Here is a 25,246-nt window from a genome sequence, read left to right on the forward strand (position 1 = left end):
ACAATTATTATACCACTCAACGTGCGCCTGGCAGAGGGAGGGAAACTGTGCCGCAGAACAGTCGTTCCATGCGGGTGGCAAACTATCCTGCTTCCACTCTTTCGCAACACAAACAAAAATGCATATTGAAATTTTACGCGGAAAAAGGTGCATTATAAGTCAGTGCCTTTCACATTGATACTTTGGATATAGCTTCTATAGGAAGCAGAGATTGTGATTGTGACAAAATTTTCGCCAGCGGTAATTTCTGCTTTATTTACTGAATTTTATTTCCAGATATCACAACCTGTTCCACTACTGCTAAATTAAAAATAATATTTCAACCCCATAGTGATGGCTTGGGTATAAAAAAAGAACTTATGTTGCAGAGATGATCTCCCATAAGCGTCTATTCTTGCTATATAAATGAATATTTAATTCACCTAGTTGAAAGCAAAATTACACTGTGCTGTGTAAAAAATCAAACGCTTTTTTAATTACATAATAAGTCCATTGCATGAAAATTTATTAATTTCCATGTCCTACAAGATTTGGAACAAGAGGCACATACAAGATTTTTGTCCCAATAGTGGAGGAAATGGTATCTCTGCATCAGAGACCATTCCAATGGCTCGCATACACACTTACATTAAGAAAAATTGGTAATTTGTACAATTTTAAAAAAGAGTCTTAGGCTAATGCAGCTTTGATCTCTTTTTCTTGATCGCATCTTCGATGGCTTTGAGTTGATTAAGCAGTTCCTCGCGTCTCGAGCTAGTCGGTTTTTTAGCCTGGAAAAAAATATTGTCATATTATGTGAGTGAGAGCAATACTGCATACCTGAGTTTCTTAACAAATATAATATATCACTTATTGAAAATGTTTCCATGATTTTTCAGCCAAAATCAATATAGTTCAATCAAGAAAAGTTTTCAAATATTTCTTAAGTATAATTAGAATTTATTATTATCTAAGGGTTCCAGATAAAGAAATAATTGTTAAGGCTTGCCATAGAAAAATGCAACAGCAGCAGTAATGTAACAGGCAAATAAGGAAGTTGAATAATATATTTATATTGTTATACCTTGGGAGCTTCGTTTTCTGATGTTTCTGTTGATCTCTTCCTGGCTAGTGGCACTGGCTCAAATGGCATTTGCATTGGAACTAGCGGCTCGCTTGAAGGCGCCGATCCATCAGAGGGTTTTAATTTAAGTTTTATTTGCTGCTTCTGTCCTGACATTCGCAAGGCGTCCATTGCTGATATTTTCACTATGTTAGCTAGAGCCTCTCGTCCGTCCATGACAATTTTGCGCTTCGCTTTTACTAAAACAATCACAATTAGACAAAATGCTAAATTCGTCAAAAGATTTGCTCACATTTCTTCCTTGCTTCTTCTTCACTATCACTAGAAGAGGAAGAGCTGGAGGAAGACGAAGAAGCAGAACTAGATGAACTACTATCCGACTCGCTATCTGATTCCTTCTTTTTCTTTATTTTTTTAGATTTTTTCGTTGCCCTGATTGGAATAAATTAAGTACTAATTTTAACATAATAATCAATAACTCACTTTTTGGTTTTCTTAGCTTCTTTCAGCATGTTTCCAGGAAGAGTTTTGGGGGCGGCTTGTTGAATTCCAAATGGCGAAATCGTCATCTTCTTATTCTCTTTGCCACTTTCAGCAGAGAGTTGAATAGTGTCCGATTTCTCTGGCGCTGGCGGGTTTTGGAAAGACGGGTTATAGTCCAAAAGCTTTTTAGGCTCTTTTTGAAGAGGCTCTTCCTTGGGAGCTTGAGCAACAACTGGTGGCTTCACCGCTTGTCCCTTCGCGGGCACGCGTGCTGGAGGCCTAACATTTGCAGAAGATGGCTTGTTCATCATTCCTTTGCCGTAGAGCTCCTCCTTGCGTGCGATTGGACTCAGCCTAGGACGAGAACGAGACCTGGAGCGAGACCTACGTCTGCTTCGACTCCTGCTGGAGTAAGAAGAGTACGAGCTACGTGAAGAACCACTGCTACTACTATAACTTCTACTCCTGCTCCGACTGAAACATAAATATAGAAATCAACATACACGCAATACTTTTCAACATGTTAACAGCTCATAAAATACCAAAATTAAATAACATATAATGTATTACTTAAATAATTCTGCTTAATTACTGTTTGAAGTCTATCTTCGAAAAGTTAGCACATTGTTTCGTTTAAAATAAAATTGAAGAACCAGTTTTGTGTTAGAAATAGGTGTTAAGTTCAATAATCAGTTTAGCTTCAACTTTTGCATAACTCATGCCCACTATATTTATCTGTTATATGAACTAGAGTAAAGTTCATCAATGCTTTACAAAAAATTAGTACCTTGAAGAGGAATATGAAGAACCAGATGAGTATGATACTTTCCTCCTTCTATTTGGTGAGCGTTTCCTCATCCAAGGGTCTGACCATTCGTCCCCTCTACCAGGACCTGGTGCATTCCTGGAATTACATGTCAATTAATTTAATCAAATAAAAAAATCTTTTTTAACCAAAATGCAATCAACTTTACCTTTTCCTCTCTTCATAGTGTTCTACACCTCGCCCTCTGCCTTTGAATCCTTGATTGTTGAAATCATTTCTAAAGTGTTGACCACCTCCGCCGCCACCCCTGCCATTAAAATTTCTTGCACCTTGATATGGCATTCTTCTCTGCATTGGGGGTCGTTCCATAATCATATTAATGTTCATTCTACTGCAAATGCAAGCTGATAGTTTCAATAGCCCAAACAATGTTAGGGAAAAATCTTACGGGACTGGGAAGTTTTCTTCATCTTCACCATCACTCCTTGAAAACAGTGGACTTGCTGGTCTGGTGTACAAAACATCTTCTTTCAAAATGTCGTCTTCGCCCAAGCTTAGGTTCATCTTTTTGTCCTCAAAATCAATATCAGTCTCCTTTCTTTGCTGTGCTTGTTTCATCATCTGTAAAAATTAAGTGATTATAGCTGCTAAAATTTGTTGCTACTGGTGAAATACTTCTTTGGCGTGTCTAAGCCCTCTTTCCCAGGCAGTCTCTTGCTTCGTCTCTACAGGCTCTGGCCTTGGTGCAATTGGAGCTGGTGGCCTCATCATTCTCATGGGATGAATGTTTTCATTGTTGTACATAGCTGCAGGATGCTTCATTGGTTCAAACATGCGATAGTTGCCCTTGTCATTGAACCCTGCGTGGATAAACCTACAGGAGAGGTATGAGGTCAGAAAAAATTCTCTCTGTGAAGCGGACAAATTACTTGCAGTTCATTCCCCAGTTGCAGAAACCTCGATTAAAAAACCTGCATGGTACTCTGGGTCGATTTGATGGTATTTCAACGTGGTCATCTCCGTCTGAGCACTCGCCCTCCTCTCTATCATCGCCTACCTTTCCCTCAGGTTTTCCCTTAGGCTTTTCGCATTTATCATCATCAGTATCAGATATCTAATGATTTTAAAACAAATATAAAAGGAGAATAATATTGGAAAATATCACCTCTCCGTCACTTCCACTTTTGCTGCTCACTTGTTCAGTGTCATCTTGAAAGACTTCATCCTTCTTATCTATATCGCAATGAACTTCCTCCCCATCATCGCAACCTTCTGCGGATTCGATTTTCGCCTCCTCACACTCTAAAAGAATCTGACTAGTCTCAACATCACTGAAAACATCCTCTTCTTCAGAAGCATCGCCCTTTTCTTCTTTTGCTTCTTCTTCAAAGTCGAGTTCATTATCAAACATTTCTTGATTTGCTTCTTCAGATTCCATTTTTTATGTCTGCAATTTTAGTTAGCATCATAAACAGGCTTAAGTACAAAAACTTATTAATGAAAAATTAAAATTGTAGGAACTATTATAAAAGAAAAGTTCAACTTAAATACACAGATTTCATCGTAAGCAGTATAATGCTGCTAAAACCGGTTTAAACTTATTTCAAGGAAGAAATCACAAATTACCCGCTGTAAAAACTGTGCACATAGATGACACGCAATCGTTGTCATGAAATTGTTTACAGATGATTGAATTAAATAAATGCAGACTCTGCAGTGTGCGTTGTCATGCTTTTAACTAAACTTTGTTTTGACTGTCATATTGGAAATAAGCTGCGAGAGTCGACTTTGAGCCCTGCAATAATCCTGTTTCAAGTGCGCCTACGTTTAAAAGGTGAGTTACTAATTGAATGAATATTTTGAAGATTGATAATTACCTATTATTTTGATCAATTTCCAGCCGGAAAAGTTGTCAACAAACAATCAATAAGGTTGGAAATGTGCAAAACCCACTGCCGAGAGAAGTGGGCGTGTCCCATCGGTAAGCGCAAGCGGCTGAGTGAACACGATCGCAGCTTGAACGATCTCGAGAACGCTCAGCAAATGACCAATCAGAGAACACGCTTGATCATGCCGCTAAATTTCACGAAGAGTTTGAAATTGAAAGTTGGAAGCAGGCAGCGCAAGGCAAAGCCGCACGGCGCACACCTGGATTGTGTTTGACAGTTTCGTTGCTGCGTGTTGTTGTTATGATTTTATGGGCACTCGATTGAAGTGGATGTGCGTGACCAATGCATCAATCGTGGCTTATCGATCGTGATCTTCTAGGGAATTTGAGGAATTAGTACGATCAAGGTGAAAAAGTCTTGAAAAATTCAATTTTAGTTGATGTCAAATATTAAAAAAATCGCAAAAATCTCAACACTTGATCAAAAACTCACACTTCTCAGCAGAATATGAAGTACATACGCTTCTTGTCATATTTGGAGGAAATGAGAAGTGTGAGTGAATGATTTTTTTGTGATTTTTACTAGCATAACAAGTTGTCATTGAAGGAAGGCAGATTTAAAATTTGTGTTGAATAGATTGGTGAAGATGGCTCCTCATTGCCAAAATTCCGAGCAATCTCGGTACAGCCATGCCAGAAGAAAGCTGGCCAAACTTGGCTATGAACATCCATTTACGATTGATAGTCTACAGCTTGTAGAAAAATTGGTTGAAGACCTCATCACAAGCACTGAAAGCTGGCGAAGATACAAGAATCTCTGCCAGACCACTCTAGAGGTGAAATAAAAATTTAACTTAATGCTTTATTTGCATTTATTGTAAAAGCTTACAAATAAAATTGTATAAATTTATAATATATGTTAATTTATAATAGTTAGAATAAATATTAAATTATTCATTTTAATTGTGTCCATATTTCGCAGAAATGTCGTCTTTACGAGCAAGGAGTGGAGCCTTACCAAAAAGAAAACGCAAGGCTTGTAAAGAGTAATAATGACATGCACAAGAAATTGCTCAATTTGCAAGAAGAACTTGAAGATCAAAAAAGAGGTAAATTGTAATGTTAATCAAAATATCTGCAACCAGAAGATGAATAATTTTAATGGGTATTGAGTTGGAGTAATGATAGCTGTTTTTCGTAAATATAGCTCACCAGCGTAAACTAGACACAATGCAGGCTGAAGTGCAAAGATTTAAGATTATGGAATCGCAATTCAACAAATGCATTTCAGAACTCGAGAAAGAGTGTGCTGAAAAAACCATAAGACTTCACAGAACAGCAAAGACAATGGTCAAGCCAGCCTTCAAACCTGGTGAGAAATTTGCTACTCTGCTTAAGTACTAGTACGTTTAATATTTTGGTAAACAATGAGGGGATCTAAGATCAAAATATCAGATGGAACTATATACTTATGTTTTGGCTTTCTTGGCATTTCCTTTTTTTATTCAAATATTTACATTAGCTTTATACCTAGAACATTTTTAAGCTCATAACACACTTATTTTGAGTGAAGTAAAGTATGCGTCATTTACCACTACATATATGATATCAAATTTTAACTTGGTAAAATTAACCAACAAAAGACTAACAATCAAATAACTATAAAACATCAAATAACTACTGTAAATTCTGAACATGGCTTATTGTTGCTAGTTTATTTTGAAAAGTACAGGATTTCATGAATTTTTGTCAACAGCTGGGAGCACTAAAGGGGGTTTTCCTGCTATCCACGCAATGTCAGCAAAAGAGAACAGAAGAAGTGTGAAACAAAGTGGCAGTCAAAATGATATCGAAAAAATTTATTTTGATCCACCAGCCAGTATCTCACATACGCTTGAGACTCAAGCGTCAAATTTGTCTCAAGAGCTGCAGAAAATCAAAGAGATAGTTGAAGAATACAAAATTGAAAACTCTGCATTGAATGCCAAGGTTTGCTTCATTTAGTGTAAGTTCTTTGAAACAACATTATTTTGTTTCGATTTTCAGTTGAGTAGAAGAGACAAAGAAATTGAAAGGCTGGAAAATATGATGGATGGAGGTATACCAATCAAGAAGGTTGTAAATGACTTGGGGTCTTCCAGTGATAAACATTTGGAATTGATGCTGAAAGGTAAATTTTTCATTTTTATCTCACCCATCACATTTGCTCACTTTGACTTGTAGAGAGTGAGGACCAAAAACATGACGCGATGATGAGAGCTGTTCAGCTTGTTAAGAAATGCAACGATTTGGGGAAAGAGATGAAAGACATTGACGAGTTTGCTTGCAAGCTGAAGGAAGAGAAAAATGCTCTGGAGGACAGGCTAACTCAGTGCGAAGACAATTTAATGCGTTGCTCCAACGAAAACCACGAGTTGAAGTCTCGATTGATGCACATGGGTTTGTCTCAAGGCTGTCAGTGTTCAGGAAAGAACATAAGTGATGGAGATAAGCAACGCCTTCAGGAAAAGCTAGACACAGTGTCCAGAGAACTGAGGGATATGAAAGAGAAAGGTTTGTATGATGATTTGTGTAGTTACAACAATAAAATGCTCTACAAATTTAGAGAAAAAGCTGATGGCTGAGATCAAAAGACTAAGTGACAAGTTGCAAAGTGTCTCCAGACAAGCTACTGTTTGCTCAAGAAAATCATCAAGGTCTACCAGCAGGAGCAGAGACCCAGGAGAAACGACTGCCAAATTGCTAGCACCTAATCTACCAACTGCTGAATCAGTGCAGCAAGAAGTGACTAAAACTAATTTTAATCTTTCGCCTCTACTATTATTTCTTTAAAGGTGGACATAGCAAAGCTCAAAGCCGAGGTGGAGCGGCTGAAAGTTGACAAAGAGAGGTCTGAGGCGAGATGCCAGAAATTGCATGATGAAATGGCTTCCATGTCCGATACGGTTGGATATTTTGCTTTCAAAGAATTGCAAGTTTTAAATATGTTTTTCGTAGGGTGTCGTAAATTTAGTGCAGCAAATATCTCTCAAAGACAAAGAACTGGTTGCTGTGCAACAGGAAAACAGCAATCTCATTCGTGAAAATGCAAATTTAAAAATGCATCTCAAGGTTGCTCAAGAAACAACGTCTTCTACTGACCTGAGGGTGAGCACAGTGAGCGATATTCCGTTCCATAGTCCCGTTAACTTGATTTCATTGCAGAGCTTACTTACTCAAGTCGAGAAAGATAAAATTGCTGCTAAGTCTGAACTACAGTCGCTTCAAGCTGAAAGAGATGCAATTCATGAGCAACTCAAGGTAAGCATACTTTATTTTATGATACGACCTAACGATTTTAACAAACGATTGCTAATTTTTCCCATTGTTTGTGAATTAATTTTTTAAATAGCCGTTAGGAGTAAATTTAGGAATTTTAGTCATTGATAGATTAAATAAATTAATTATAAATTCCACTAAGATAAATATATTTATTTTGCAGTTTGTAACTGGCAAACTAGCAGAGCAGCAGTCTCAGCGTTTTGATGGGGATAGAGTCAACCAACTCGAGATAGAAAGAAGAGAATTGCTCCAACAAAAGGGTTCAAACCAGACTCATATAGCCAATCTGGAACAGCAAGTTAGAACTTTGGAAGCAGAACTGACTAAGCAGCGGACTCAGTACCTCCAGCTGAAGTAAATACTGTGAATACATAATGCTTTTATTCACAAGCTGAATGAACATGCATAGAAATCTCCAAGAGCAAACTGATGCTAATTTGATGGTCTGCCAAGGGGAATTGAGCCAGTTTAGGAAAGATGCAGCAATATCGCATAGCAGGATGAGTGAAATAAAGACTCTGCAGGCAGAAGTTGCTTCTCTGAGAGAAGAGCGAGCCAAGCACTGGGCTGAGCTGGATCGGAACTCTGGGGACAGAGACAGTTTAAAAGTATTACTAGTTTAAGCCATAATTTTGTTAGATGCCATTGTTTTTTTTCACAGCTGCAGCTTGATGAAAAGTCCGAGCGTATTGCACTCCTTCAAAAGGAAATCAACGCCAAGGAAGCTTGGATATCAAAACTGGAGAAAAATTTGGCGGAATTGAAAGAGGTGTTGCAGTGAGTACAGCCATTTTTTCTGTTTGTAACATTTGGATTTTATTTATTTTCTGATTCAGATAATTTTCTCGCTATTTTACTTACTGTGTTGCTACAAAATTTTATTATAACTAAGTTGAATCAAACTACACCTGGAGCCAGAGCCAATATTGTAAATTCAATAAGTTAAATTTTGTACTGTTTAAAATTACTGTACTTTAACTAAATGTTCGTGAAACCGTAAATTAACTGGGCAGAGTTAGAGGATTCAACTTAAATACTTCATTTTTATCAATTGAATGTCAAGGAAGAGCATCTTTTAAATGAAAATACATTTTTGTTTCTCAAATTATTCAATTAGTAATGTTAGAGGAGTAATGGTAATAGGAATAGTAATTGGACAATTGGCACAAAATAAATATGATCAGTTGTATTCCAAAATCAATTCACTTGAACCCGCTGGACAAAAATCTTGCAAGGGCGACCAATGGAGGCTGACAGGGATCTGAAGGATCGTCAGCCACTGGTCCATAGCCCGGCCTGCACTCGCACTTAGCTCCTCCCTCGCCATGAGGCACCAACCACTCTCCTCCTGACTGGCAGAATCCCTTTGTGTACAGAGTATGGCACATTCCACCTGGTCCAAAGACGTGTCCTTTGGGGCAGGGACCTTGCACTCCCACCTCGAAACATTGGTTACCACTATCCCACGCCTGACTGGGAAAGTCCTTAGCGCTGCAGCCACAGCGTCCTTTGTATGACACACCCAAGTAGTCTTCAAACACAACTAGACTGCCAAAGGGACAGGGTCCCCTGGAACCTGCCCTGAAGCAGCCTCTGGCCTCCGGCAGGTACAGGTGGCCCCTGGCACAGGGTAGCGACACGCACTGCGTGCGGTTGGTCATCGGCGGGGTCGGTGGCAGCACCATGGAGCCACTTTGGCAGGGGCCCCGCGTGTACTCCCGGTAGCAGGCTCCTGTTTCTGGCCAGAAAATGTGTAGCTTCTTGCACTGGCACTGTGCTGGCGCCCACTCGTTGTTGGAGTTACGCTGTACAAACTCATGGCCTGGGGGACAGGGCCCGGTTGTGCCTAGTTCGTGGCATTCTTTGCTCTCGTTGTAGAATTGAGGCAAGTCAGCCGAGCAGCCGCAACGGGGTGGCGAAGGCAGCACAAGCTCGCCTCTGCTGCACGGTCCTCGTGAGAAGGGCTCGTAACAAGCGTCAGAGTTGGTGCTCCACCTAAAACAATTTTTTTTTTTAATTTTTATTCTAGAAACTGGCTTAAGTCAACTGTTAAACAAAATTGTCATGATAGTTTAGGGAAAATCGTACCTAAAAGAATGCAGCTCTTCTCTGCTGTCGCACCGGCACACTCCCATTGGACTTTCCTCCTCTTCCTCCACTAGCAACTCGCCAATTGGGCAGGGTCCTCTCGTCAGTCTCTGATAGCACTTGCCGCCATCCTTTGGCCAATAAAGCTGACCTTCCTCGCACTCGCGCTCTGGATCAAGGCAGGTGCCCCATCTTGTGTTCACCACAGGGGCGAAGTAGCGCCCAAGCAGGCAAGGACCCCTTTGGTACAATTTATGGCACTTGGCGTCCCGCGCCCACTGGGCTGTCCGTGGCGGACACTGGCACTCCGCCTCGCCTTTGTCCGTGCGGAAAGCCAATTCCAGTGTCTCTGGACAGGGACCCTGCTGGAATATGCGGTAGCAACGGCCGTCACCGTTCCACCGCACTTCCTGCCAGTCGCCGCAAGGGTTAGCGTTAGGGTGCGCCCAAGGCGGGGCCACAATTGCTGGCCTTGTGGACGGTAGGACGGACAAAGCCAGTATGATAACTGAGCAGGCGGAGATCATTCTTGAAGCCGGTCAAACTCACTCTGAAAACGCAAAAACAATAATTGAATCATAGTAAAACTTAATGTTTTTGTATTTAAGTCTGATCTTGTAATTTTAGCATGGGATTCTCGCAAAGTTACAAACATTTCTAACTCGATTATATTTGCTATTTAATGTTGTGTTACAGTGTGCACTGCTCATTGTCAGCCTAAGCACTTTTCATAACGTGTTTTCGTGCTAGTTTCTTTGCTTTGCTTTGAATTTTAGCTTGATACTTCATTATCAATAATAATATGTAAAGCAAACATGTTCTCATTTGGCTTCAGATAGATTGTTGGTTTTTTTTTTTAAAAAAAAGCTTATACTTGGATTCTTTTAACTTGACCGGCCTTGACTCTGCTTGCTCGTTCGCTCATTTGGCCAGCTATCTTTTACAAACGCGCGTTTACTTGCATAATGACGTAAAAGGTGGTTCTTCGTTCAAATCCCTGATAGATAATTTAGACGTCGGCCTTCAAAGCTGCCGCAGGTGTAATTTGAAGGCATTAGATGCACTCTAAGACGCGGTCCTCAAGGCGTCTCATTCACCTTGGTGGCCAAATAATTATCACAGGAGGGCAAATTGATGTGATTATAAGTTGTTTGAGAAAATTTGAAAAAGTTTGGTGCGACCGTAAATTATTAGTTGATTTATTCGCAGTCTCCCGCAGTCAAAACTATCTCGTTATACTCCAGATAATGTTGATTTTGAAAGCATTTTATTTACAGAAATTCTAGACAATTTCCTGCTAAAAATTGTGTTAGCAAGATATTGTTTGCTACAATTTTTCTATTCTAATAATAATTCAGGAGTTTGACGAAAAACAGATATACATTTTTTTCTATTTTGAAAAATGCACAAAAGTTATTCAATTTTATCCCTCGAATTTCCATATAATTTGTGAGTGTTGAGAGAGTTATTAGCGATCACCGGCGAAGCATGTCCTGATGGTCAGCGTTTCTGTCTAAATCGGGTAACTGCCTTTGAAAGAAAGTTTAAAGCATCTGTGAGGAAGTGCAACCTGTAGGGTTCATTTACATTGTTTATGTTGCCACTCGCGTCTCCACAAGCCGGTTTCCATAGCGATCATTTACACGTCTTGGACGCAGACCATCAGCATTGCCAGGGTTCACCACCTATTTAATCCAATTTCACTTGTGCTTTTTTCTCACTTTCTACTAAAACCGACGCTTTTATTTTTACGTGCATATCAAGTACTCCCCCAAGTCCGTGCAAATCTAGATCACGCATTGGGATTGGGAGTCATAATTATGTTAAATTACGCGAGTGTTTCGTATGTATAGCCGGTGTGCAATGAGCCTGCATAACTGGTCCAGCAGCTGATTGTAAGAGTATAAAAAGTCATGTTTTGGTTCAGCAGATAAAATCTGTCTTCGAATACAGAATGTACTTTCTAATTACGCAAGAACATGCAGAGACAAAATTCCGCTTAGTAGTGCAGGTTACAAATTGAAAACAATGAGATTTTTAAAGAAATTGAAAGTTAAAAGGTTTTAAAATTTTTACCATTTAATAAAATAATTATTTATATTTATTTTATTTAAGGCACTAAATGTTGACAACATTTAAGATCAAACTTTAATTAATTAATCAATCAATGATTTATTTATATCTGTTTTGTTAAAGCTTGACAAGCCACTTCACATAATTTTTATATTTCAGGATGAACAATTTTTTCATGGAAACTCGTTAGTAAATATGAAGCAACTCATTTTCATGGCAAGTATCATTTTCCTCAATGCAATCTTTTCTGACATAGCCTCCTTTAAAATTTAAGAAAATTTGCTAACTTTAGCCGACTGGCAGGAGAGGCTGCAAATCTATTTTGAACTAGAAAAACTTGTGCAGTTTTAAATTTCGTTTGAATCTTAGAAACTTGTTTACGAAGTATTGCCAATAATTCGTTTTACGGTCTAAAAAAGCAAAGAACTCACCTAACACTTAATCAAAGACGCACTACACGCGTGCCGACCGAGCGGCGCGACATTGTCCTATTGATTGGGCTGAGCAAAGATGCACTGCTTGTTGTTCTTGTGAGATTTTTCACAACACTCCGGTGTGGCCTCGTCAAGGTTTTCCCGGCGCTTCGACCCTTGCGTGACGGTGTCTCTGTCCGAGCAGACGAAGCGCGAGAAGTTAGTATAAAGGTGTGTTGGCCAGCAGCGAGGTCGATCGCTCGAGAAGTAAAGCACCGCCGACACCGGCCACCCATTCTCTCCGCGCCGCGGCACGTTGTTCACTGCACTGACAACTAACTACCTGGCGAGCATACACACACACTCGCCCAATTCACTTTCTCCGAGAACCGCCTCCTTCTGCTGCCGTAATCTGCTGTTGCTGCTGCTGCTGATGCTTTTAATTCGCGCGCGCGTTATTTTTCATTGTGTGCAGCCACCTCTCGCGCTGACACTTCCTATTGTTGCTGTTGCACTAGATTTTTTTCCGCGGTAGCTGCAATTCAATCGTGCTGATTGGTAAAACGTGATGCTTGAGGTGCTCGCTTCTCTCGCTCGCCGTGTGCAGACTGGAAACGAATCCTATTCCAAAACATTGCTCTTTGCGAAACACCCGCACGAGCTTTAGTGGTTTTGCTCTTGGCAAGAATGGGATCATAGCTTTTTTTAGGCATTTTTGGGCCGAATGTTGGGTAAAAAGTAGTGCTACGTTTAATTATGTTCTCTCCCTTTCTGAAGGCTATTTTAGTTTCGCTCTTTCTTTATCTACTCTTCGTTCATATTTTGATTGCTACTCACAAAATCGCTTCTATATTAAAAAAAGTCTTTAACAATGAGGCTGGAAAATACTCAACGACTAAACCTAAAATGAATTTTTAAATTGATCCTCTTCCTGAAATCTAGTATATCAGACAATTTCTAGTTCTATTAGGTAATATAAAAGTACCTATTGCAACTTTTGTAATCTCGTACAAGTGTGGGGAGATAAAGTGAAATTGTCAAAGTAAAAGGTAAAATTACGCTGTCCTTACATACAAAATAAGGAAGAATTGCGGAAATACGCGTGTGCCATCGGCGTCATTTCTACAATTCAGAGAGATTAAATCTGCGGTGGCATCTCGTTTTATTGCCGCCTCTTGGGTTACAAAGAGCATCAAGTTTCATACTTTTGCAGAAGCTGGCCGTGATTTGTGGCCCTGCTCATCCCGAGGTGTTAGTCGCACGTTATCCCCATAAAACACTCTCGTCTTTATTTTCGGCTCTCTTACATGTAATACTCCAATGCTCGCAGCTATAATTTGGCGCAAAATCTGTAAGATTGCTTGGTGTAATTTGGCTTTTACAATAGAGTTGAATTTTTCTATTCATTTTTCTAATTACAACATTTCACAGATATTATTAGTTTTCCGCCAAAAATCAGTAAATTTTACACGGTATTTATGAAGATGGCCGCAAACGGCTATTTTGGAACCGGACTTTTTACTTTTACCAATAACTCTCTTTAAGCATATTTTTCAGTAAAAGTGAACATCTCAAAGGAGAAGGTGGATAAAAATGATAAAGACCAAGCGTTTCATTTTAGAGAAATTCAAATTTCTCGAGTTATTTTCACGCGTTACTGCTCTTCAGCTTGCCTAGAATTTGCTAATTATTTGCATTGAAGTGCTTATTAGCCGATTTAATGAGGCAGTCAGCGATATATTAGTTGGCTACCTTATGAGTGTTGTGTGTTAGTGCTTTCTCTCAGTCAGGAGTCAGGAGCCAACGTAATAATGATTATTATAATGCAGATCAAAATACAACCTTGCCGGCCGTGATAATTACACTCATTGCCGTCAAGTAAGTGAAGCAAAAGCACATCACGAGATTTCTGTCCAGGGAATCATCCGGGCGCGTTTTTCCAACTACACAGCTCATGACCAGCAGGTTAGTGTCGTGCGCAGCTTGATTTCTCTTTCGATGAGCAAAATTTAATGAACGAGAGCTACCGCACATCAATTGCCCTTAATCCATGGGGCAATTACTTGAATGTTGATTTAACCAGCATCAAGTAAATGGAGTGCACGCAACACTCGCAGCAGGAGCCTCATTTATTGCGCGCGGCGCGTACGCTCAATCGTTGCACGCACGTGGTTATGTCGCTGTTTATTGGTCATTAATACGATCTGCATTTCCTTACCCTTGACTCAAGTGTAGCTGTTAAGAATTCATGATTGCAAATTGGCTTTTAAACGCGAGCAATGAAATATTCATGCAGTCCACACAAGGGAGAAGGGATTTTTTTATTCTTCTGCTCTTGAAATTTGTTCTGGGAAAACATAGTTTTTAGAAGAAACAAATATGTTTATTATGTTCTTAGATGTCTATAGATTTATAAAGAAATCCAGTTTTAGTAAAAAGCTTCGAAATTTTAAAATGTCTTTAATTGCAAGTTTTATTTGATGAATTAAATTTCAACCATCATATCATATTTCTCCTTTCACTCGGGTTTTGGAGATGGCAACAAGTTTTTACTTCGGGTGGTGATTCAATTTCATTATTTTCATTGCACATCATGTCACTGTATAGTTAACACTCACTTCTCGTGACTTTTCCTTTTGAAGCCTGCTTTGACCGCGCTCTCAGAGCGATATTAAAAAGTGCCTATTATACTTGCGCGCACAGACTATGTGCAAAATCAATTGACGGCAATGTACGTGTATTTAACAGCTGTGGGGTGCCCTTTCGAAAATGGAAACAATGCCGATGAAAGAAATAAGAGAGGCGGCATGCTATATCGAATCTCGTACAACCTCCGAGTTGCGGACGAATAAAATATATGCACGAAACTTTCTCCGCGGCACTGAGAGGGAAGGTGATCTCTTGTTACAGCATAATATTCGAAGCAAAAGGTTATAACATACATGCACGCCAATTTAGGTGGTGTTATGCTGTGAGCACCTTTGGCATTCCGCTATACGCGCAGTTTCCGCTTTTATGAACACACGCACGCCGACCACGCGTTTATGTAATACTCTACGCTGCATAAATTTGCTCGCGACGTTTATATTTGTTGGTGTTTACGCTGTTTCCAATTAGGTTCTAAAGGGCTTTCTAATGGGCGGAGAGTTAGATTAAATCTCTATGTATCTAGTAATACTATACTTGCTCAAATTTGCTGACCTGTTGGCAAATCTATTAATAATTCCTAAAAAAACATTTGTATTTCAGTCCTATTTATTTATTTATTTTTATCAAGATTCGCGAAAAGAAAAGTAACTCTTAATGTGTTGCAAACAGCAATGAAGAAATGATCTAAGCCTGGATTAATAACAATTGCTCTAAAGTATCAAACAATACATAGTTGATTATATTCTTCCACGCTCATTTAACGGATTAGAATGCTTCATTCTGGATTCGCCTCTGCTATGATCGGCGGAACAGCTTAATTAAATCCTCATTCACGGCTGTCACTGCCAATTGTGTTCTCAATATCTCAATAGCCGTTCACTCTTGGTCTTATTTTCGCATGTCCTAGGGCCTGCACCATTCGAATGCAAGCGTTCTAGAGCATAGTGTGTTAGGTAAGGGCGTGCAATGCAGTGGAGAGAAAGTATTGCCTCATGAGTAAATGGAAATTATTATTCTCACGGCCTGATGATTATCATACACATAAGACAGCGAGTTGTATGTGGTGATATTCGGGATTACTAGCACATTTCAACGCTTCATCCGCTCTAATGTGCGACACATGCGTTGCTGAGAAAGTGAGCCATCTCGCCGTTCCACTGGCCACCACTATTAAATGCTATATTTTCGGCAAATTACATTTTTTGCTCTTGCTCTCGATTCACTGACGCATAATAAACTCCTCCACTCAGATGGACGTCACAGACAATTGACTCACAGCGCGCTTTCAATTCAATGCCGCACAAATGAAAGGGTATTTAGCTTGGCAAAATGACGACATGAACATTAAAAATAGTGTTTAAATCAGTCGATCACTTCAGAAAATTCGAGCCGTGGGTTATCCAGGTGTAACTCCCTACTAAACTTTAAATTTAGAAACTTGAATTCTTGATTAATGAATATTGTCGATCGATCGTGGCGTTTTGTAACCGCTTGAGAAACGAACTCAATTTGTGAGAGAGCTGTGATCCGCAGCACGCGCATATAAATTTTTATTCGCCTCCTTGGCAGTGAAATCGCCGTATGCTAGCCGGTCAGTATCACATTTGTGTGTATTCTAATGCCAGTAAAAAGACCCGCAGAGCACACATTAAACTTTTTACGGACGCTCGGTTCTGCTTAAGCGCTTCGCATCGCCAAATGTGGAAAAACATTAGAGATTTTGCGGCTGCGAATTAGGTCTGATGCTTTTAAAAATTTCCCTGCTCACTTCACTTTTTGACGCTCTTTATACGCCTGCAGAAATTCTAATTATGTTCAATTTCCACGCAGCACAGGCTTCCGTCGTTGAATTCGATCCATTGTGTTAGGATTTCTTTGTTGTTTTACAGATGCATTATTAATGGGTTTAGGGGAAATGTTACACAGTTCATCAGTACCCAGTGCATACACCACAAAGCTTAAATTTGTTTTGAATGGGTTACTTTCTCTATTCTTTAAAGTGAAAAATGAATTTTGAGAATTTAAAAAGTCAAACCGCATGTGACTTCAATCATAAAATATCATATTTAAATTTCAATTTGTTTGATTTTTGCCTCGTGTTATCATCACTAACAAATTGTTACTATTTCTACGCTTTTTAGTGTTTATTAGTAATCGAATTTTCAAGAGGGAGAATTTATCTGTGTGCTCGGAAGCTTTAAGAGGATTAAATTAAAATTAGAAACATTTTTTTGATAATTTTAATCTTTACCCTATTTTCTGCAAATAACTATGCTTTTATGTTTCTTCTTTATTCTTACCATTATATCATCGAAGCGATAAAGAAACTTGATGCAATTTTGATTATTCCACCTCAATATGTCAGCTGCTGAGACTTGTTTTCCTGCATCCTAATTTATGTATCAAGCGACTGACGCTAGATTTCCAGGAAGCAAGTGTGTTCGTCGCACAGAAGGTGTCGTAATAAGATTGCGGGAAACTTTTTGCCTCCGCCGGCGCGAGGATGAATAATCGAGAGATTTAATTGAACTTTCGGTTTCACTCGCTCAGCAGCCGTGACCTCGAGCCTCTCCTGACCTAGTTACACACAAGATGATTATATCACCCAAGACTGCAAGAGAAATGCTAATTGCATTGCGTAGGCGGACAATTGCAAGCCGTAAAAACATGTCCTATTAAGGTACTAACTTGTCTCAAGCCTTGAAATTACTATCAAAAAGAAATTTGTGTCAATGTACACCGACCGGGGAATAAAAATTCCGCACACGTCCCGTCTGAACTTGTAATTTGATTTTAGGGTCAATATTAAAAGGTGTCGCATGTGCGTGCCAAAGTCTCGCTTTTACAACCAATTTCGCTCACCGTGGCTTTCCAATTGGCACTGAACTTGTAGCGAGAAAATTTTCTGATTCGCATTTAATTTCATTTTCTAATTCTTTTCTATCTTTCTCTCTCTACTTTTCTATTTGGTATTGACCGTGCATGTTAAATGGTGAAAGGTGCAAGTGTACAAAAAATGTTCACGTGACCACTAAGGTGAAGACCTCCGTGTGGCCCAAGAAACCCTCATCCCCGTCCTCGACGCCCCGCAAATCCCTGCCCCCCAAACGGTGGATCCGGAACGCTGCTATGGCACGTTCGCCACCAAGCACCAGGTATGGGAGAAAGTCGATCAAGAGCGGTCAAGCTGAACTTAGGCAACCGTTCGCACAGTGCTGCTAATTCCAACACGTAACCAATTCGCAAACCTTGAACCTCATCCGCTTCAATTCAATGTGGACTGAGGTAGAAATAATTATTATTGGCAATGGATGAAATGGCAGTTTCTGGAAGCGAAAGCCCAAACGATTCCTTTTACCTTCAGATTTATTTCTTTATGTAAACGCAGCTACGGTATGAGAATTAAATCATGAAAGGAAAACTTGCGGTTTTTTTGTCTTTACCGCTTAAATCTTTTGAAAGCTATGGAAGCGTCATGCACATTTTCATTTATTTAATCTAATCAATGATTATATCGTCAGGTGGTTTTGCTGATTTTGCATTAAAGAAATTTCAAAACACTGTTAGAGAGCATATTAAAGTTTGCTAAGTTCAGGCTAAACTCGATACAAATGAGAGACCCTTTCCTTTTTCCTATAATTTAAATCAATTGCTGCAAGCGCAGAAACTAATTTATCTACTTGTCTTGTCATGTATGTGGTTCTTGAGAGTATAATTCCAAAATTTATATTTATTGTATTCTCTGCCCTAATTAAACTGTCTTAAAAAAATGCCAGCTCATCAAATCGTTACCAACTTTCTCCAAAGTGGCAATTTTGACAGTCAGAGAATCGTCTATATCATTTTAAACATTTTGCTGTCGCACACATGCCCCTCCATGACTGGCTGAGCAACCAAACGTTTCCTCTTACCTTCCCGCGAAATGCTTTTGCGACACATCAACAGCGCTTTGAATGCGCACTGTTGACCGGCACCAATAACAATTTATCCTTATTGACTAATGTGCAATTCTGCTCGTTCACAGGGTTACTCAAGACTCAGATTTGGCCAACAAGCAAGATGCACGAGGGTTGCAGCGTGAGCTGGATCGGCTGAGGAAGGAACTCGAGCAGGCCACCAAGGTGCAGAAATCCTCTGAAAGCGAGATTAAGTGTGTTTGTCCTTTATAAGAGGAGATAAAAAATGTATACTGACCAATTATTTATTTCAGACGGCTTCAAGACGACTTGAGCACTGCTTTGAAAGACTGCAAAATTTCGCAACGTGATCTTAACTCTGCTCAAAGAGAAGTTGAGGACATGAAGCAGCGGCTGCAAAATTATGTCGCAGAAGTTCAGAGAATCGAAAATTTGCTTGCAAATAAGGTAGCATTCTTTTATTTTCCTCTCTCCAGTTGTTTTTAACGTGATGAATTACCAGGAGGAGGACAGAAATGCGCTACTGGAGCATTTTCACAGCTTAAGTCAGGAGGCTATTGAGCTGGAAACGCACAACAACAGCTTGAAGAGTGAGGCGTATCAAGTGAAGCATTCGTTAGAAGTCACAGAAAGCCAAGTGACACATCTGGAAGATCAGTTGACAGCCAGCAAAGAGCTTATTTTTTCCTACGAAAGCCAGGCAATATTCTTAGACATCCTGAAAGTAATTTAAATTATCACCTATCCTCTCAACAGGTTGTAAACTTGACGCGGATGGTGAAAAACCTAGAAACTGAGCTAAGGACTGTGAAGGATCAATCCGAAAATTTTGAAAAAGACTTGAATGCTGTTCATGAACTTTGCATGAAGCTTGACAGCCAGAAAGAGGCCCTGGAGGATGAGCTTAAAAGCAGTAACAAGAGAAGCTTAGAAGTACTAATGGTCATAAATAAAAATCATTTCCAAATTAAATTTTTAACTTGCAGTTGGAGTCAAAATGCGCCAAACTGAAATCAGAACTAGAGGCCCTTCATATCCAGCTTCGGCAGGAACTGACGAACAAAGGCGCAATTGAGAGCGTTTTAGAAGAAAGCAGGGAGGAAACTCTGAAGCAAAGAATGACCAATGAAGAGCTGGCACAGGAGCTTGAGAAACTTAAAGGAGAAGTTGCTAAGATGCAGCTTTCAAGGTAGTATGTTTTTTCTTTGAAATGCCAGAAGTTGTTAGCAATTGTTCATAGCAAGCTAACCTAATAAAAACCGCTGCTGTTACAGAGATAAAGAAGATGTTGAGCGCTACACGAGGTTAGCTGCTGAGAAGTCTAAAGAAGCTGAAATTCTGAGACGGGAGCTGACAAAGGAAAAGTTTGAGCGAGCCAGACTGGCGGAAGGGACCTCAAGGTATGAGAGGCCATGCTGTTTCCCAGATTATGTCGTGTCCTCCAAAGTAAAAACCAAAGTCTCCTTTGATGATGATCCTCCTGTTTCCTCCTCTGAGTCTGCAAGCCATGTTTCTAGTTCAGAAACTTCCTCTCCGAGGTCTGCTCAAACCCAAACACCCAAGTAATCTTTACCCCTGTCTCATAAGGTGATTTTTGCGTGTTTTATGGCAATTTTTTTACTTTTTCCAAATCATTGCAGACAAAGCCATGTGCAGAGAAGCACAAGCCCAGCGACATCTACACATTCCTTGAAAAGCCTGTCACCAGAAACCAGTGACTAGTATGTTTTATGGATATTATTTTTACGCTTTGTGAATTTTTATGAGGTAAAAATATTTTCTTGAATAATTGACAATCATAAGCAAGAAAATAATTTGGATTCTGACTACAATCAATATTTTCTGTAGTTGAAATAAAGTTATATGCTTTTTGAAAGTTACTTTTTTATTCCAAAAATGTACAGTTAAAATTTTAAAGGTGTGTATTGATGCATTACAAATCCCAAAAATTGTCGTCATCAACAACACCCCCAGTAACGTGTGGAACACTTTTATCCTCACTTGTGCTTGATTCAACCACACCATCGCCCTCAATCCTACTATCAATAACAGAAAATTCTAGTCTTCTCTCAGTTTCTGTAGCATCTGGTTGCGTCACATTTAAAATATTATTGGCAGACGACCCGCTTGAACTACTACTAGGAATTGTCAGTTTCAGTTCCTCACTTGTACCCAAAGGCTCTGCCTGAAAAGAAATCTTTGCCAGTGACGTTTCCTGTTTGTCACACTCATTTGTCGTTTTCTGATTCTCTTTCTCAACAGAAGCCACTGGGAGTTGAGTGGCTGAATCCACTTCTGGAATGTGATGTCTTGGACTCATAGTCACTTTGCTCTGAATTATGGGTATTGGGGAAATGGACTCGCTGAGATCTTTGAGAAATGCAGTCTTAACTCCACTACTTGCTTTTTCTTCACCACTTAACTTCAAATCAATCCCTAGAAATGATAATGTAGTGTAGAAATGATTTAAGTTCAAGCCATACCAGTGGACTCAGAAGAAATACTACTGGCAGAAATATCAAGAATCTTCAATCTTGACTGGTCAAACTTTGATTGCCTCAGTCTCTCTGGGTTTGCTTTGATACTTTCCTGGAGAGATTTTAACGAGGACTGGATTTCTTCCACCATTATCATCCGAGGCGATTTGGTGGCGAATGAGCTTGTGAAAGGTGTTTGTCTTGGAGATACAGCTGATGGTTGCTCAGTTTGCAAACCTGAAAATTTTTCTTTTGTTATATTAACTTGAAATTTTTAAGGTCAACATGTAAATTTAAGACCTTGGCCGCACAATTTAGAAGCGGCGGCTGGCTGAGCATTTTTGTCGGCAGCAGGTGTGGCTGATAGAATTAAAAAAAAAAGGAAGTTGATAGTGCTTAACGGTTTGAAGGGCCGGTGATCTACTTTTTGATCAGCAGCTAGCGGCTGATCATGTGACCCAAAATAAGCAAGGTTGTAGACAATTGTAATAATTAAATTCCGACCTGAAATTTTTAATGCCAAGGATGACCCGCTCTTGTTTTTGTAGTCCTTGTGCTGTTTCTCGATAGCTTCAAACTCTTCCTCCAGTGACCTAATTCTTCTCCTGGCGTCCTTGACCACATCATCTGTTGGACTGCTGTCAGCATCGCTAGTTGCCTGTCTGGCCCTGAGAGCCCTTTCCCTAGCCAAATGCAGCTCGCCTACCAATGAGGACACTTTGTCATTGAGGCTGTCAATTCGACCTCTTTGCTGTGTGCTCAGCGATTGCAGAATTTTATTTTCTTCTTGAAGGCTCTGGCATCTTGACCTCAGTTCGCTTATTTCCTGATCTTTCATTTGCAGCTGGATTTCAAGAGCAGGGAGATTTGATTGATCAGGAAAGTGTTCTGTTAAAGCAATGGAAACTTCATCTAGTTGCTTTTGATGCTTGATCAGTTTCTTTTTGTTCCGCTTCAGAGCCAACTTTTCTCGCTCCACTCTTTAAAAGATACACGGTATGTAGCTTCCAGATTTGGCCTTAATGAATAAGAATTCCTACCGAAACTCTTCATCTCTAAGATGTTTTTTCCGAGTTTCAAGTTCACCTTGTAATTCTTGCATTTCATTTTCAAGACTTCGATTGAGTTGCTTCAGACCCAAAAATTCTCGATGTTTAGCAGCCTGATTAAAAAATCGTTGCGGTAGCGGCTAATGACTGTAACTACACTTGGTAGCGAGCGGCGAATGACTGGTAATTCAAATACCTCGGCGTTTTTTACCTTTATTTACATCGATACCGATTTTACAGGAGAGACTTAAAACGAGTTTATTAAATTTGCGTTATGAGTTGGTAGAATCGATATCGATATTTAAAATCTGCATTATCGTGAAGCTATTTTCATACCGTCACACCATAAGAAATCTTCGTCTCACTAATTTATTTTATAGCCAAAACTTGACCCTGAAGGTGGTATTAAACATTTGAGTTTGATTACCAAGTGATTATGCTGCCTTAAGACATTGATTTGTGCAAATAATTAAAGATACAGTTATGCAATTTGATATTTATTATGGTTATTATCGTAATTATGTGATAATTTGACAAATATTAGCAAAAATACATACCATACACGCATACATAAAATTTGATTTTTGCCAACATTGTCATCGCTAAATCTCGGGTTTAAAGTGTCAGAAATGCAAAAACGGCACACCGTTCGACTCGTCTAGAGCTTTAGGGATGACTATGTCGGCAAAGATCAAGTTTAACGTTATATTATGAGCGCGTGCATGCATTTTTGCTAACATTGCCACCGCCAAATCTTGGGTTCTAATTATAAAAAAATGTAAAAACTGCACACCGTTCGACTCATTTCAATTTCCTATAGATAGCCAATGCAATTTAGGGTAGTATTTTTTTAATTTAAGAGACTTGTTTTGTAGAGAAAAAGTGTCTGAAAGTGCTAAGCAACGCGATTTTTATCTTATCTGTAGTGCACAGGGTGGAAGGGGGATGAGGGTTGATCACCTTCCAAACCCTTCGGCTATCTAGGGAAGGTTTAGACGAGTTGAACGGTGTGCTGTTCTTGTAATTCTGATGTCTTAAACCCGAGATTTGGCGATGACAATGTCGGCGATTATTGAGTTTTGATTTCTGCGATTGCTGCATGTATTGTCATCGCATACACTAGATGGCATAAAAATCACGTTTCTAACCATCATAATGGTGTAAAATTTTGTCCTGGTGTAGATCATTGTAAAAAAAAACAAAAGACGCACGAAACCGTGTTTGGTAACGAAGTGCAGTTAAAGGTAAAAAACGCCGAGGTATTTGAATTACCAGTCATTCGCCGCTCGCTACCAAGTGTAGTTACAGTCATTAGCCGCTACCACAACGAAATGTTAATTAGTAATTAATTGGTTTTACGCTAATAAACTTGCCTCAAAATTTTTAAATTGAATCTCCATTTGCTTCAGGTTCCTTGTTAGTGTTTCAATTCTTTTGTTTTGTTCTTGGGTATCACTGTTATCCAGCAAAAGCAGCTGCAGCTCTTTAATTTTCTCATTCTTCTCATGTAACTCCGTTTGAAAGTTTTCTGTCAGAGACAATATCTCTTTTTGGTATATCCTGAAATAACAAATATATTTAATTGAAGAGATGAGGGATGCGATGTTAAGGACCTTTCAATCTCCTGATGGTCAACTGTGTCATGATTCTTTACAGTGTGGTCACTAGACTTGGTTGAGATATTTAGAGCATGCTCAAAAAAGTCAGGTAGACTTCGCATTAAACAAGTTAGAAAAGCTTGGTCCTTTCCCTCCAAGTATTTTGAGCTTAGTTTGATGATCGGCGCACAGTCTTTTGGAATGCCTAGGGTGTCAGTAATATCACAGATGTCTTCTTTGCTGAAAATTTGTGAGCCTGATCCTTCCGAGGCTCGAAGTTTCAGCATTTCTGGAATGTTGGGGCTGATGCAGCTGACATTAGGTGCTTCACAAGAGAATACGGACAGAGTGAAGTGGTGTCGTTGCTTTAAAAGATATTCAGCGATAAGGAGGTTTAGGGTCTGCAGTTTTGGCGAAACAGGGTGCGAATCCGGTAGTTGGTTCAGGGAAGGACCCAACCTTGAATGGTGCAAGGCAGTGAAAAGACGATGACGAAGGTAGCCACGTACTTCACTACGTAATTCAGGAGCATTCAACCTAAAAAACGAAAGCGCAAAATTATAAATTTTAATTAAATTAAAAATAGCACGTACAGTTGAGAGAATATACGCTCTAATTCAGCCTTTTTTGACATTTTCTCTTCCATTTCAGTTAAGGTGTGTTCGTTATCTCAAAATCATGAGTTGTTGTTTTCCCTCATTACAAGGAAAACTTGAAGTGATGAAGTCGCTTTCAGGCACTTTCAGGTCGCTGGTCGCTCTCCTGAATTTGTTTACAAACAGTAACGTTAACATTGCAATGCTTCGCATCACTGAGCACACCAAATTTTGCATTCACAGCCTGCTTCAAATATATGGCGCGTTGAATAGAGGTTTTGATTGGCGCTGCATGTATCGTAAAGAAAATGCCGCGGATTTTTAAAAAAATGTGTATTCAGGAAAACCTTGGTCTTGCGCCGTCACTCCACTCTTCCATGAATATGTTAATAGCTGAAAAGTATTCGCGAAAATAGGTTAAATTAGTGCACTGGGAAACATTTAAATTTCTAAGAAAGTGTGCCTTCTATTTATTTAATGTAAAATGTCAGCGAAAATTTAGCATTATTTGGAAAATTTTTGGTCATAATTAACTTTTCATTGGTTTTATAATTTACGTATTTTGCTGTTGTGTCATGCCATGCCTCACAGTCATGACCTAGCTTTTTAAATAATATTTTCAGCGAAATTATGCTAAAATGACTCATCTTAAATAGGCAGATAAATTTTTTTAAGCTATTTCATGAAGAGAAAAGACGTATTATTAGTGAATATCAAAGGAGAATTAAACCCTTGCAAAGCAGCTGAAAAAAACTTGAGACATACGCCAACTCATCCTGGTCTATAGTAATGTTTGCTTCTTAAAAAATACTAGTACTCCTAGTACTATCAAAAACGAGTCAAAGAACAGAATAATTGATTCATA

At 39.3% G+C, this 25,246-nt stretch overlaps 4 protein-coding genes across 7 annotated transcripts; 1 reads left to right on the plus strand and 3 right to left on the minus strand.

Annotated features, from left to right (window-relative positions):
• Positions 1-448: 448 nt before the first annotated feature.
• LOC135941658 (zinc finger CCCH domain-containing protein 18-like) lies at positions 449-4,401 on the minus strand. Its single transcript, XM_065487270.1, has 11 exons — positions 4,190-4,401; positions 3,478-3,759; positions 3,242-3,426; positions 2,988-3,186; positions 2,761-2,933; positions 2,521-2,703; positions 2,334-2,450; positions 1,547-2,020; positions 1,356-1,495; positions 1,064-1,302; positions 449-770 (listed from the first exon to the last, which is right to left on the minus strand). The coding sequence occupies exons 2-11, from the start codon at positions 3,748-3,750 to the stop codon at positions 675-677; spliced, it is 2,079 nt and encodes a 692-aa protein (XP_065343342.1). The 5' UTR covers positions 3,751-3,759; positions 4,190-4,401; the 3' UTR covers positions 449-674.
• Positions 4,402-4,445: 44 nt separating this feature from the next.
• Positions 4,446-20,537, plus strand: Cep135 (Centrosomal protein 135kDa). Of its 4 annotated transcripts, none has more exons than XM_065487256.1 (22): positions 4,446-4,607; positions 4,838-5,036; positions 5,183-5,309; positions 5,408-5,572; positions 5,957-6,189; positions 6,247-6,370; positions 6,424-6,753; positions 6,806-6,984; positions 7,035-7,145; positions 7,198-7,347; positions 7,405-7,500; positions 7,682-7,875; positions 7,931-8,129; positions 8,183-8,298; positions 17,744-17,899; positions 18,769-18,894; positions 18,955-19,108; positions 19,164-19,361; positions 19,418-19,594; positions 19,648-19,850; positions 19,936-20,248; positions 20,302-20,537. In XM_065487256.1, the coding sequence occupies exons 2-21, from the start codon at positions 4,848-4,850 to the stop codon at positions 20,225-20,227; spliced, it is 3,519 nt and encodes a 1,172-aa protein (XP_065343328.1). In that variant the 5' UTR covers positions 4,446-4,607; positions 4,838-4,847; the 3' UTR covers positions 20,228-20,248; positions 20,302-20,537. The 4 variants fall into 4 exon arrangements, with proteins under 4 accessions (XP_065343328.1, XP_065343330.1, XP_065343331.1 ...); XM_065487258.1 differs by having other exon boundaries at positions 19,936-20,061; XM_065487257.1 differs by lacking the exon at positions 4,446-4,607 and adding an exon at positions 4,733-4,753.
• LOC135941661 (uncharacterized) lies at positions 8,364-12,420 on the minus strand. The gene is made up of 3 exons (XM_065487281.1): positions 12,114-12,420; positions 9,610-10,159; positions 8,364-9,516 (listed from the first exon to the last, which is right to left on the minus strand). The coding sequence occupies exons 2-3, from the start codon at positions 10,134-10,136 to the stop codon at positions 8,724-8,726; spliced, it is 1,320 nt and encodes a 439-aa protein (XP_065343353.1). The 5' UTR covers positions 10,137-10,159; positions 12,114-12,420; the 3' UTR covers positions 8,364-8,723.
• Positions 20,532-24,600, minus strand: LOC135941657 (uncharacterized). The gene is made up of 7 exons (XM_065487269.1): positions 24,379-24,600; positions 23,801-24,322; positions 23,561-23,747; positions 22,179-22,300; positions 21,643-22,118; positions 21,145-21,375; positions 20,532-21,097 (listed from the first exon to the last, which is right to left on the minus strand). Exons 1-7 carry the CDS (start codon positions 24,429-24,431, stop codon positions 20,595-20,597), a joined length of 2,094 nt encoding a protein of 697 aa, XP_065343341.1. The 5' UTR covers positions 24,432-24,600; the 3' UTR covers positions 20,532-20,594.
• Positions 24,601-25,246: the final 646 nt, after the last annotated feature.

Source organism: Cloeon dipterum, chromosome 4 (genome assembly GCF_949628265.1).
Source record: "Cloeon dipterum chromosome 4, ieCloDipt1.1, whole genome shotgun sequence".
NCBI classification, from domain to species: domain Eukaryota; kingdom Metazoa; phylum Arthropoda; class Insecta; order Ephemeroptera; family Baetidae; genus Cloeon; species Cloeon dipterum.

Coding starts and splice junctions, on each gene's coding strand:
- LOC135941658 (XM_065487270.1), bottom strand. CDS start 3,750: ATGGAATCTGAAGAAGCAAATCAAGAAATGTTTGATAATGAACTCGAC. Junction 2,704..2,760: donor GAAGAAAACTTCCCAGTCCC/GTAAGATTTTTC, acceptor TTGCATTTGCAG/TAGAATGAACATTAATATGA. Junction 1,496..1,546: donor GAAGCTAAGAAAACCAAAAA/GTGAGTTATTGA, acceptor TATTCCAATCAG/GGCAACGAAAAAATCTAAAA.
- LOC135941657 (XM_065487269.1), bottom strand. CDS start 24,431: ATGGAAGAGAAAATGTCAAAAAAGGCTGAATTAGAGCGTATATTCTCT. Junction 24,323..24,378: donor GAGCGTATATTCTCTCAACT/GTACGTGCTATT, acceptor TTCGTTTTTTAG/GTTGAATGCTCCTGAATTAC. Junction 22,119..22,178: donor CTTAGAGATGAAGAGTTTCG/GTAGGAATTCTT, acceptor TATCTTTTAAAG/AGTGGAGCGAGAAAAGTTGG.
- LOC135941661 (XM_065487281.1), bottom strand. CDS start 10,136: ATGATCTCCGCCTGCTCAGTTATCATACTGGCTTTGTCCGTCCTACCG. Junction 9,517..9,609: donor GAAGAGCTGCATTCTTTTAG/GTACGATTTTCC, acceptor AAATTGTTTTAG/GTGGAGCACCAACTCTGACG.
- Cep135 (XM_065487256.1), top strand. CDS start 4,848: ATGGCTCCTCATTGCCAAAATTCCGAGCAATCTCGGTACAGCCATGCC. Junction 6,985..7,034: donor CTGAATCAGTGCAGCAAGAA/GTGACTAAAACT, acceptor ATTTCTTTAAAG/GTGGACATAGCAAAGCTCAA. Junction 8,299..17,743: donor GAATTGAAAGAGGTGTTGCA/GTGAGTACAGCC, acceptor AAATGGTGAAAG/GTGCAAGTGTACAAAAAATG.